Here is a 13,877-nt window from a genome sequence, read left to right as displayed (position 1 = left end):
CTGAAGAGCTCAGTGACTTTCAACGTGGTACCATCATAGGATGCCACCTTTACAACAAGCAAGTTTGTAAAATGTCTGCCCTGCTAGAGCTTCCCCGGTCAACTGTAAGTGCGGTTTGTTTTATTTATTTATAAAACTAAGTTGAGGGGGTAGATCAGCTTTATTATTGCAGATAGATTCTATCTTCCATCAATGTAATTGTCTGCATAATTTCCAATTCGCCCATATATATGTTTAAATATATATACACTAACGGTCAAAAGTTTTAGAACACCTGCTCATTCAAAGGTTTTTCTCTATTTTTTACTATTTTCTACTTGTAGAATAATAGTGAAGACATCAAAAGTATGAAATAACACAAATGGACTCATGTACTTACCACAAAAGTGTTTTAAACAAATCAAAATACATTTTAAATTTGAGATTCTTCAAATAGCCACGCTTTGCACACTCTTGGCATTCTCTCAAACAGCTTCATGAGGTAGCCACCTGGAAGCATTTCAATTAACAGGTGTGCCTTGTTACAACTTAATTTGAGGAAATTATTTATTTCTTAATGTGTATGAGCCAATCAGTTCTGTTGTGACAAGGTAGGGGTGTTATACAGATATTAGACCTATTTGGTAAACGACCAAGTTCAAATTATGGCAAGAACAGCTCAAACAAGCAAAGAGAAACGACAGTCCATCATTACTTTAGGACATGACGGTCAGTCAATATGGAACATTTCAAGAACTTTTAAAGTTTCTTCAAGTGCAGTCGCAAAAACCATCAAGCGCTATGATGAAACTGTCTCTCACGAGGACCTCTACAGGAAAGGAAGACCCAGAGTTACCTCTGCTGCAGAGGATAAGTTCATTAGAGATACCAGCCTCAGAAATTGCAGCCAAATAAATGCTTCACAGAGTTCAAGTAACAGACACATCAACTGTTCAGAGGAGACTGCATGAATCAGGCCTTCATAGTCAAATTGCTGCAAAGAAACCACTACTGAAGGACACCAAGAAGAAGAAGAGACTTGCTTGGGCCAAGAAACAAGAGCAATGGACATTAGGAAATCTGTCCTTTGGTCTGATGAGTCCAAATTTGGGATTTTTGGTTCCAACCACAGTGCCTTTGTGAAATGCAGAGTAGGTCAACGGGTGATCTCCGCATGTGTGGTTCCCACTGTGAAGAATGGAGGAGGAGGAGTGATGGTGCTTTGCTGGTGACATCGTCTGATTTATTTAGATTTCAAGGCACACTTAACCAGCATTGCTACCACAGCATTCTCCAGAGATATGCCATCACATCTGGTTTGCGCTTAGTGGGACTATCATTTGTTTTTCAAAAGGACACTGACTCAACACACCTCCAAGCTGTGTAATGACTATTTGACCAAGAAGGAGAGTGATGGAGTGCTGCATCAGATGACCTGGCCTCCACAATCACTAGACCTCAACCGAATTGAGATGGTTAGGGATGATGGTTAGGGACCACCGAGTGAAGGAAAAGCAGCCAACTAGTGCTCAGCATATGTGGGAACTCCTCTAAGACTGTTGAAAAAGCATTCCAGGTGAAGCTGGTTGAGAGAATGCCAAGAGTGTGCAAAGCTGTCATCAAGGCAAAGGGTGGCTACTTTGAAGAATATAAAATATTTTTGGGTTACTACATTATTCCATATTGTTAATTCATAGTTTGTCTTTACTTTTAAAAATAAAGAAAAACCCTTGAATTAGTAGGTGTGTCCAAACTTTTGACTGGTGCTGTAAATACAGTTGAAGTCCAAAGTTTACATACACCTTAGGCAAATACATTTAAACTCAGTTTTTCACAATACCTGACATTTTATCCTAGTAAAAATTCCCTGGATCACCACTTTATTTTAAGAATGTGAAATGTCAGAATAATAGTAGAGAGAATTGTTCAGCTTTTAATTCTTTCATCACATTCCCAGTGGGTCAGAAGTTTACATACACTTGATTAGTATTTGGTATCATTGCCTTTAAATTGGGTCAAACGTTTCAGGCAGCCATCCACAAGCTTCCCACGGTAAGTTGGGTGAATTTTGGCCCATTCCTCCTGACAGAGCTGGTGTAACCGAGTCAGGTTTGTAGGCCTCCTTGCTCGCACACGCTTTATCAGTACTGCACACACATTTTCTATAGGATTGAGGTCAGGGCTTTGTGATGGCCACTCTAATACCTTGACTTTGTTGTCCTTAAGCCATTTTACCACAACTTTGGAAGTATGGTTGGGGTCATTGTCCATTTGGAAGACCCATTTGCGACCAAGCTTTAACTGATGTCTTAAGATGTTGCTTCAATATATCCACATAATTTTCCTCCCTCATGATGCCATCTATTTTGTGAAGTGCACCAGTCCCTCCTGCAGCAAAGCACCCCACAACATGATTCTGCCACCTCGTGCTTCTCGGTTGGGATGGTGTTCTTCAGCTTGCAAGCCTCCCCCTTTTTCCTCTAAACATAATGATGGTCATTATGGCCAAACATTTCTATTTTTGTTTCATCAAAACAGAGGACATTTCTCCATAAAGTACGATCTTTGTCCCCATGTGCAGTTGCAAACCTTAGTGTGGCTTTTTTATGGTGGTTTTGGGGCAGTGGCTTCTTCCTTGCTGAGCGGCCTTTCAGGCTATGACGATATAGGACTCGTTTTACTGTGGATATAGATACTTTGTACCTGTTTCCTACAGCATCTTCACAGGGTCCTTTGCTGTTGTTCTGGGAATGATTTGCACTTTTCGCACCATAGTACGTTCATCTCTAGGAGACAGAACGCGTCTCTGAGTGGTATGACGGCTGCGTGGTTTGTAAACAATTGTTGGAAAAATTACGTGTCATGCACAAAGTAGATGTCCCAACCGACTTGCCAAAACTATTGTTTTTTCCACATTTTGTTACGTTACAGCCTTATTCTAAAATGTATGAAATTATTTTTTAGCCTAATCAATCTACACACAATACTCCAAAGTGACAAAGCGAAAACAGGTTTCAGACATTTTGCTATGAGACTCGAAATTGAGCTCAGGTGCATCCTATTTCCAATGATCATCCTTGAGATGTTTCTACAACTTGATTGGAGTGCACTTGTGGTAAATTCAATTGATTGGACATGATTTGGAAAGGCACGCACCTGTCTATATAAAAAGGTCCCACAGTTGACAGTGTATTTCAGCGCAAAAACAAAATCATGAGGTCGAAGGAATTGTCCGTAGAGCTCAGAAACAGGATTGTGTCAAGGCCAGACCTGGGAAAGGGTACCAAAAAATATCTGCAGCATTGAAGGTCCCAAAAACACAGTGGCCTCCATCATTATTTTTTTACCCCTTTTTTCTCCCCAGCTTTTGTGGTATCCAATTGATAGTTACAGTCTTGTCTCATCGCTGAAACTCCCGTAAGGACTCGGGAGAGGCAAAGGCCGAGAGCCGTGCATCCTCCGAAACACAACCCAGCCAAGCCGCACTGCTTCTTGACACAATGCCCACTTAACCCAGAAGCCAGCCTCGCCAACGTGTTTGGAGGAAATGCTGTACATCTGGCGACTGTGTCAGTGTGCCCGGCACACCACAGGAGTCGCTAATGTGCGATGGGACAAGGACATCCCGGACGGCCAAACCTCCCCTAACCCGGACGATGCTGGGCCAATTGTGCGCTGCTCCATGGGTCTCCCGGTCGCGGCCGGCTGCAAGAGAGCCTGGACACAAACCCAGAATCTCTAGTGGCACAGCTAGCACTCCGATGCAGCGCCTTAGACCACTGCGCCACTCAGGAGGCCCGGCCTCCATCATTCTTAAATGGAAAAAGTTTGGAATCACCAAGAATCGTCCTAAAGCTAGCCGCCCAGCCAAACTGAGCAATCGGGGGAGAAGGGCCTTGGTCAGGGAGGTGACCAAGAACCCAACGATCACTCTGACAGAGCTCCAGAGAACCTCTGTGGAGATGGGATAACCTTCCAGAAGAACAACCATCTCTGCAGCACTCCACCAATCAGACCTTTATGGTAGAGTGGCCAGACTGAATCCACTCCCCAGTAAAAGGCACATGACAGCCCGCTTAGAGTTTGGAAACCTGGCACCATCCCTACAGTGAAGCATGGTGGTAGCAGCATCATGCTGTGGGGATGTTGTTCAGTGGTGGGGACTGGGAGACTAACCAGGATCGAGGGAAAGATGAACGGAGCAGAGTACAGAGAGATCCTTGTTGAAAACCTGCTCCAGAGCGCACTGGACCTCAGACTGAGGTGAAGGTTCACCTTCCAACAGGACAACAAATAAAATAAAATTGTATTTGTCACAAATGCGCCGAATACCACAGGTGTAGACCTTACAGTGAAATGCTTACTGACAAGCCCTTAGCCCTTAACCAACAATGCTGTAAGAAGTTAAAAAAATAAAAAAGTAAAGTAAAAAAAATAGATAAGTAAAACATTTAAAATAAAAGTAAATAATTAAACAGCAGCAGTAAAATAACAATAGTGAGTTTGTATTTTGGTTTATTTTGATTTCACCAGGTAGGCAAGTTGAGAACAAGTTCTTATTTACAATTGCGACCTGGTCAAGATAAAGCAAAGCAGATCGACACATAGAACAACACAGAGTTACACATAGAGTAAAACAAACATACAGTCAATAATACAGTAGAAAAATAAGTCTATATACAATGTGAGCAAATGAGGTGAGATAAGGGAGGTAAAGGCAAAAAAAAGGCCATGGTGGCGAGGTAAATACAATATTGTAAAACACTGGAATGGTAGATTTGCAGTGGAAGAATGTGCAAAGTAGAAATATAAATAATGGGGGGCAAAGGAGCAAAATTAATAAATAAATAAATAAATACAGTAGGGGAATTGGTAGTTGTTTAGACTAAATTATAGATGGGCTATGTACAGGTGCAGTAATCTGTGAGCTGCTCTGACAGATGGTGCTTAAAGCTAGTGAGGGAGATAAGTGTTTCCAGTTTCAAAGATTGTAGTTCGTTCCAGTCATTGGCAGCAGAGAACTGGAAGGAGAGGAGGCCAAAGGAGGAATTGGCTACCAGAGAGATATACCTGCTGGAGCGCGTTCTACAGGTGGGTGCTGCTATGGTGACCAGCGAGCTGAGATAAGGGGGGACTTTACCTAGCAGGGTCTTGTAGATGACCTGGAGCCAGTGGGTTTGGCGACGAGTATGAAGCGAGGGCAGGTCGCAGTGGTGGGTAGTATATGGGGCTTTGGTGACAAAACGGATGGCACTGTGATAGACTGCATCCAATTTATTGAGTAGGGTATTGGAGGCTATTTTGTAAATGACATCGCCGAAGTCGAGGATCGGTAGGATGGTCAGTTTTACGAGGGTATGTTTGACAGCATGAGTGAAGGATGCTTTGTTGTGAAATAGGAAGCCAATTCTAGATGTAACTTTGGATTGGAGATGTTTGATGTGAGTCTAGAAGGAGAGTTTACAGTCTAACCAGACACCTAGGTATTTGTAGTTGTCCACATATTCTAAGTCAGAACCGTCCAGAGTAGTGATGCTGGACGGGCGGGCAGTGCAGGCAGCGATCGGTTGAAGAGCATGCATTTAGTTCTACTTGTATTTAAGTGCAGTTGGAGGCCACGGAAGGATAGTTGTATGGCATTGAAGCTCGTCTGGAGGGTTGTTAACACAGTGTCCAAAGAAGGGCCAAAAGTATACAGAATGGTGTCGTCTGCGTAGAGGTGGATCAGACACTCACCAGCAGCAAGAGCGACATCATTGATGTATACAGAGAAGAGAGTCTGCCCAAGAATTGAACCCTGTGGCACCCCCATAGAGACTGCCAGAGGCCCGGACAACAGGCCCTCCGATTTGACACACTGAACTCTATCAGAGAAGTAGTTGGTGAACCAGGCGAGGCAATCATTTGAGAAACCAAGGCTATTGAGTCTGCCAATGAGGATGTGGTGATTGACAGAGTTGAAAACCTTGGCCAGGTCAATGAATACGGATGCACAGTATTGTTTCTTATCGATGGCGGTTAAGATATCGTTTAGGACCTTGAGCTTGGCTGAGGTGCACCCATGACCAGCTCTGAAACCAGATTGCATAGCAGAGTGGGATTTGAAATGGTCGGTAATCTGTTTGTTGACTTGGCTTTCGAAGACCTTAGAAAGGCAGGGTAGGATAGATATGTCTGTAGCAGTTTGGGTCAAGAGTGTCCCCCCCTTTGAAGAGGGGGATGACCGCATCTGCTTTCCAATCTTTGGGAATCTCAGACGACACGAAACAGGCTAGTAATAGGGGTGGCAACTATTTAGACAGAATTTATTTTAGAAAGAAAGGGTCCAGATTGTCTAGCCCGGCTGAGTTGTAGGGGTCCAGATTTTGCAGCTCTTTCAGAACATCAGCTGACTGGATTTGGGAGAAGGAGAAATGGGGAAGGCTTGGGCAAGTTGCTGTGGGAGGTGCAGTGCTGTTGACCGGGGTAGGGATAGCCAGGTGGAAAGCATGGCCAGCCGGGGAAAAATGCTTATTGAAATTCTCAATTATAGTGGATTTATCGGTGGTGACAGAGTTTCCTATCCTCAGTGCACTGGGCAGCTGGGAGGGGGTATACAGGGGTTACTGGTACAGTCAATGTGCAGGGGCACCGGTTAGTCAAGGTAATTGAGGTAATATGTACATGTAGATAGATAATAAACAGAAAGTAGCAGCAGTGTAAAAGAGGGGTCCGGGTAGCCCATTGATTAGCTGTTCAGGAGCCTTTTGGACCTAGACTTGGTGCTCCGGTACTGCTTGCCATACGTAAGCAGAGAGAACAGTCTATGACTAGGGTGGCTGGAGTCTTTGACAATTTTTAGGGCCTTCCTCTGACACTGCCTGGTATAGAGGTCCTGGATGGTAGGAAACTTGGCCCCAGTGATGTACTGGGCTGTACGCACTACCCTCTGTAGTGCCTTGCGGTCGGAGGCCCAGCAGTTGCCATACCAGACAGTGATGCTCTCAATGGTGCAGCTGTAGAACCTTTTGAGGATCTGAGGACCCATTCCAAATATTTTCAGTCTCCTGAGGGGGAATAGGCTTTGTCGTGCCCTCTTCACGACTGTCTTAGTGTGTTTGGACCATGATAATTTGTTGGTGATGTGCACACCAAGGAACTTGAAGCTCTCAACCTGCTCCACTGCTGCCCCGTCAATGAGAATGGGGGCGTGCTCTGTCCTCCTTTTCCTGTAGTCCACAATCATTTCCTTTGTCTTGATCACGTTGAGGGAGAGGTTGTTGTCCTGGCACCACATTGCCAGGTCTCTGACCTCCTAGCTATAGGCTGTCTCATCGTTGAGCAACCCTAAGCACACAGCCAAGACAACGCAGGAGTGGCTTCTGGTCAAGTATCTGAATGACCTTGAGTGGCCCAGCCAGAGCCTGGACTTGAACCCGATCGAACATCTCTGGAGAGACCTGAAAATAGCTGTGCAGCAACGCTCCCAACCTGAAAAAGCTTGAGAGGAGGATTAACTCCCCAAATACAGGTGTGCCAAGCTTGTAGCGTCATACCCAAGAAGACTTGAGGTTGTAATCGCTGCCAAAGGTGCTTCAACAAAGTACTGAGTAAAGAGTCTGAATACTTATGTAAATGTGATATTTCAGTTTTGTACCTAAAAATATCTAAAAACCTGTTTTTGCTTCGACATTATGGGGTATTATGTGTAGATTGATGAGGGAAAAAATAAATGTAATCAATTTTAGAATAAGGCTGTAACGTAAGAAAATGTGGAAAAAGTCAAGGGGTCTGAATACTTTCCGAATGCCACCACCATGCACACAAATACATACACACACATACAGTCGAAGTTGGAAGTTTACATAAAATTAGGTTGGAGTCATTCAAACTTTCTGTGTAACAAACTATAGTTTTGGCAAGTCAGTTAGGACAACTACTTTGTGCATGAGACAAGTAATTTTTCCAACAATTGTTTACAGACAGATTATTTCACTGTATCACAATTCCAGTGGGTCAGAAGTTTACGTACACTAAGTTGACTGTGCCTTTAAACATCTTGGAAAATTCCAGAAAATTGTGTCATGGCTTTAGAAGCTTCTGATAGGATAATTGACATCATTTGAGTCAATTAGAGGAATACCTGTGGATGTATTTCAAGGCCTACCTTCAATCTCAGTGCCTCTTTACTGACATCATCGGAGAATCAAAAGAAATCAGCCAAGACCTCAGAAAAAAATTGTAGACCTCCACAAGTCTGGTTCATCCTTGGGAGCAATTTCCAAATGCCTGAAGGTACCACGTTCATCTTTACAAACAATAGTACGCAAGTATAAACACCATGGGACCATGCAACCGTCATACCGCTCAGGAAGGAGACGCATTCTGTCTCCTAGAGATGAACATACTTTGGTGCGAAAAGTGCAAATCAATCCCAAAATAGCAAAGGACCCTGTGAAGATGCTGGAGCAAACAGGTACAAAGGTTTCTATAGCCACAGTAAAACGAGTCCTATATCGACATAACCTGAAAGGCCGCTCAGCAAGGAAGAAGCCACTGCTCCAAAACTGCCATAAAAAAGCCAGATTACGGGTTGAAACTGCACACGGGGACAAAGATCGTACTTTTTGGAGAAATGTCCTCTGGTCTGATGAAACAAAAATGGAACTGTTTGGCCAAAATGACGATCGTTATGTTTGGAGGAAAAAGGGGGACGCTTGCAAGCCGAAGAACATCATCCCAACCGTGAAGCGCGGGGTTTGCAGCATCATGTTGTGGGGGTGCTATGCTGCAGGAGGGACTGGTGCACTTCACAAAATAGATGGCATAATGAGGCAGGAAAATTATGTGGATATATTGAAGCAACATCTCAAGACATCAGTCAGGAAGTTCAAGCTTGGTCGCAAATTGGTCTTCCAAATGGACAATGACCCCAACCATACTCCAAAGTTGTGGCAAAATGGCTTAAGGACAACAAAGTCAAGGTATTGGAGTGGCCATCACAAAGCCCTGACCTCAATCCTACAGAAAATTTGTGGGCAGAACTGAAAAAGTGTGTACAAGCAAGGAGGCCTACAAACCTGACTCAGTTACACCAGCTCTGTCAGGAGCAATGTGCCAAAATTCACCCAACTTATTGTGGGAAGCTCGTGGAAGGCTACCCAAAACATTTGACCCAAGTTAAACAATTTAAAGGCAATGCTACCAAATGCTAATTGAGTGTATGTAAACTTCTGAGCCACTGGGAATGTGATGAAAGAAATAAAAGCTGAAATAAATAATTCTCTCTACTATTATTCTGACATTTCACATTCTTAAAATAAAGTGGTGATCCTAACTGACCTAAGACAGGGAATTTTTACTAGGATTAAATGTCAGGAATAGTGAAAAACTGATCTTAAATGTAGTTGGCTAAGGTGTATGTAAACTTCGGACTTCAACTGCACATATAAAATACATATACACATCTTTGAAAATGTGTTTTTCTTTATTAATTTCCACTAACCTGACCACCCCTCCCCCTAATTGGCGTAAACTATTGAATAACAACATTTTGGCTTCTACTTCCAGTTTATACATTCAACTGCAAGAGATACTGTTGCATGTAGGTCTAGATTATTTATGGATTGTTCATTTAGAATAATCAAAACATTATTTTAACCACTTCAAAGACTCCAAAGCAACTGCATGTGGTGCAGGAACCACTGAAATGCTGCTTTTTTCTATTATCAAGACACCTGCTGGTAACTTTTAGCTGGTTAGGACACCTCATGATGTCTCCTAAATGCTCTGTCAACTAGGTATGGCTCTTATCACTAAAGAGGCTTCACACACAGCTTTTATTTTTACCCATCAGAGTAGGAGTAAAAATGTATCTACTCTCAGCCCTTATGACAAATGTTCTACTCTTAGAGGCTTTGTGGATACAGGCCCTGATGTATACAAAATTGTCTCAATGAAAGTCTTCGAATGAAAAGTCAAATTTGTGTGTTTATTAAACATAAACTATTTTTAAATACACCATAAGAAAACCACACATAGACATCTCGACAAAAGAATCGTCATGAACTTGATAAAGTGCATTCCTTTCTCATTAACCCTTTACACTTGTGGACATTGGCCTATATGGAAAAGGTCATATTGAAATGTTTCCTATAGAAGAAATATAAAAAGTATATGCATTACCATGGTAACAGTTCAAAGGGGACACTTTATTTATTTATTTTATTTGGCCTTTATTTAACTCGGCAAGTCAATTAAGAACAAAATCTTATTTACAATGATGGCCTAGGAACAGTTGGTTAACTGCCTTGCTCAGGGGCTGAATGACAGATTTTCAACTTGTCAGCTCGGGGATTCGAATTAGCAACCTTTTGGTTAATGGCCCAACGCTCTAACCACTAGGATACCTGGCACCCCTCTTGTCTGATCATTTCCCCATAATCTCCAAAGGTGAGGACACAACAGTTCATCTGATAAGACTGAATCCAAACAGAACACTTGATTAGATGTGCATTTGACTTTTACTGGATTTTGCCGCATTTGTTGATAACGAAATCTCAAAGTACTCTGGATGTATTCAGTAACATGAAAATCATTTTATTGGAAAATTACAAGGGTTTGAGTGAGAGGCCTAACTGGTGTCTCCAAGTGGCCACACACCTCTCCAAACTGTGCAGTTCCCACATAATTTCAATGCACTTTTATGATTCAAGGAAAGAGCCTTCAAATATAAGCTGCTTTTTGAGCTCTCCTAGCTTCGAAGTTGAGGAACTGAAGCAAGCAGACTTTATTTTTTATTTTACACAGCCCTGTATTCCCACCATAACACAATTACCATTGTTGTTTAAGCAATGCAAAATGTTCCATTATAAATCTCAATCTGGGTCAGGTGGGCATCATTTTAAAGCTTATTCTATTTCCAACATGACTAACTAAGTTAGAAAATATGATCTTAGTGTATTCTTCTTTTTTTGGGTAGGCACAAAACTACCTCCATACTGCCATTCATTGTTTTAAATCGGCACCGATTACCTGTGATACTTGTGGGTCGTAGAGAAAAACGGAGAACATCGTGAGAGAGCCCCATCTTTCCATAGTAATATTAGTTTTGTACGCCAAACTGTTCGGACGCTACAGACGTTTTTGTGAGATGTACGATTTTCGGGCCGTCTCAAGGCCCGACAAACACCGCTGTAGCTCGGCCACCTTCCGCCGCAGATGCCGAAGGCCGCCATACAGTGACAAGGATGTCATGTGTCACATCCTGAACAGAATGAGCATGTTTGGCGTATTGTGAAGAAAATTAGAAGCGGAACACGCACCTGAACGCACTTATGACTCCTTTTTTATATGTATAAAAAAAAATGGACCCCCCTTTTTCTCCCCAATTTTATGGTATCCAATTGTTAGTAGTTACCATCTTGTCTCATCGCTACAACTCCCGTACGGGCTCGGGAGAGACGAAGGTCGAAAGCCATGCGTCCTCCGAAACACAACCCAACCAAGCCGCACTGCTTCTTAACACAGCGCGCATCAAACCCAGAAGCCAGCTGCACCAATGTGTCGGAGGAAACACTGTGCACCTGGCGACCTGGTTAGCGTGCACTGCGCCCGGCCCGCCACAGGAGTCGCTGGTGCGAGATGAGACAAGGATATCCCTACCTGCCAAACTCTCCCTAACCCGGACGACGCTAGGCCAATTGTACGTCACCCCATGGACCTCCCGGTCGCAGTCAACTGCGACAGAGCCTGGGCTCGAACCCAGAGTCTCTGGTGGCACAGGGGATAGATGCAGTGCCTTAGACCACTGCGCCACCCGGGAGGCTATGACTCCATTCTAATGCGATCGGTTTGTCTAAAGTGCGTGGTCAAAGTCTAACACTGTAAGATCGTATTTTAGAACTTAGCAAGTCATGTTGGAAATATAATACGCTTTCAAATGATGCCCACCTGACCCAGATTGAGATTTATAATGGAACGTTTTTGAATTGCTTAAATGCCTTATATGTCACATTGTCTCGATGCAATATTCTACCCAGAAAAATTCAACACTGAAATCTGTTACTCTCGTTATTCCAAATGCAACTGTGGATCTTTTCTGCTGACAACAATTAAAATGAATTGTCTTTAATGTAGGATTTGATCTAAAAGTCAGAAGCTATCGAGTGGAATGATTACTTTTATGTTAAAGAGTGGAATGTTTTTTCAGCTGGTGTATCCTAAGGTAGCTCCTCTCTGAGAACCTCTTCCTGCAGTGCGTAGGAGGCCTCTATCCCGTGTGGAACTTCAGGTGCATCTTCAGCTGATTCTGGCGGGAGAACTTCTTTTCACACTGGGGGCAGCTGAAGGGTTTCTCCCCTGTGTGGACCCTAAGGTGCCTCTTCATGTGACCAGCCTGCGTGAAGCACATGTGACACTGGGTACAGCTGAAGGGTTTCACCCCTGTGTGGACCCTCTGGTGCCTATTCAGGTTGGAGGAGTGTGAGAAACTAGCCTGGCAAAGGTGGCAGCTGAATGGTTTCTCCCCTGTGTGCATCCTCTGGTGGATCTCCACCTGTTTAGGGAAACTGAAGGCTTTCCCACAGAACGAACATGGGAAGCGCTTCTCTTTGTCACCGGATCTGCTTACAGCATTACTACCACTACTGTCATTTGTCAATGGGCTTGTGTAGCCATTTAGTGTTGAGGCACTGGCATTGTCTGAGGTCTGGTTTAACATTAGGAGAGTGTGAGGAGGATGAAGGCCAGGAAGTGTCTGTGTTGTCACAGGGTCCATGTTCCAGTTGATAGATCCTATAGAAGGCAGGCTGAAGGCAGCACCTGTTGGGGGGTTACACTGAGGCGCCAACAGTCTCTTTGAATCACAACTATAGGAGCAGGATGGAGCATCGCTAGCAGAGTCTGTGTCTGTTCTGTCCTGCCGCATATGGACACCTCCCCTTCCCTGCAGACCAAATCTAAACCTCGTCCTGGTCTCAGCCAGTCTGTTGTCATGGAGATTAAGTTTGGTTGTTGTTTTGAGTTCGACCGTCTGTTTCTGGTTGTGGTTAACAGTGTTGTTCCCCAGCCCAGAGTTGAGGACGCTGTCCCATCCACTGACCTCCACTATGTCGCCTCTGGTCCTGGCCTGCTCAGTGATGTCGTCCCCTGGGCCCTTGGCTGCACCAGTCTGGGAATCCAAGATGGCCGCCCAATCTCCTCTTTTAGCCCCCAGCCAACCACCTGCAGGAAGAGGTTACAAAATAGACTTTACAAAAATGGCAGAGAACTCTACATATGGAGTTTTGTTTGTCAATTACCTGGTCAAGTTCACACATTGTAAAGTCTTTAAAACAATAGCCAGGTGCAACACTATTCCTATTGAATATCTATTACTGTATGTAGGCTATATGTATTTCTCTCTTACCTTGCTTCCCCATCTTTAGTCCACTCAGCAGATCAATGCTCTCTGGTCCATCCTCTATTGTCTCCTCTTTGACCAGCAGCAGATCAGGCTTCCCATCCTCCATGTCTACTGACTGTAAGAGATACAGAGTGAGAGGATGTTGGATCAAGAAATGCAAACATGTTAGTTGATTTGATTAGTTGAAAGTCTTTAATGGTTTGATAATTGAAAGACATGGTCCCACACTTAAGACAGAATTTATCAAGACCAGGGGCCATATCCATAAAGATTCTCAGAGTAGAAGTGCTGATCAAGGATCAGCTCCCCACCAACATACTCTCATTATGATCTGTGATCAGCCCTGAGACACTTTGTGTATACAGGCCCTGACCTAATACCATTCAGACAGTAGTTCACAGTGGGCTCACCTCAGTGAGACTGTGTGTGGTCCTGTGCTGCTCAGCTGGTTCCTCTGTGGGTTCAGGAGGAGGTGTAGTCTGGTTGTCCTCCATGACCATGGTCCCCTCAGGGT

At 43.7% G+C, this 13,877-nt stretch overlaps 1 protein-coding gene across 1 annotated transcript in view; it reads right to left on the bottom strand.

Moving 5' to 3' along the window:
• The window catches only part of LOC110534464 (zinc finger protein 528), a 115,559-nt gene that overhangs the window by 2,361 nt on the left and 99,321 nt on the right, over positions 1-13,877 (bottom strand). Inside the window, exon 5 of the mRNA XM_036934474.1 lies at positions 13,061-13,182. Coding sequence (XP_036790369.1) covers positions 13,061-13,182 — 122 coding nt within the window. The remainder of the gene's footprint in view (positions 1-13,060; positions 13,183-13,877) is intronic.

The sequence above is a fragment of the Oncorhynchus mykiss genome, chromosome 10, assembly GCF_013265735.2.
Source record: "Oncorhynchus mykiss isolate Arlee chromosome 10, USDA_OmykA_1.1, whole genome shotgun sequence".
Taxonomy (NCBI): domain Eukaryota; kingdom Metazoa; phylum Chordata; class Actinopteri; order Salmoniformes; family Salmonidae; genus Oncorhynchus; species Oncorhynchus mykiss.
The sequence above is the reverse complement of the archived record's forward strand: the minus strand, read 5'-3'. Positions and strand labels throughout refer to the sequence as shown.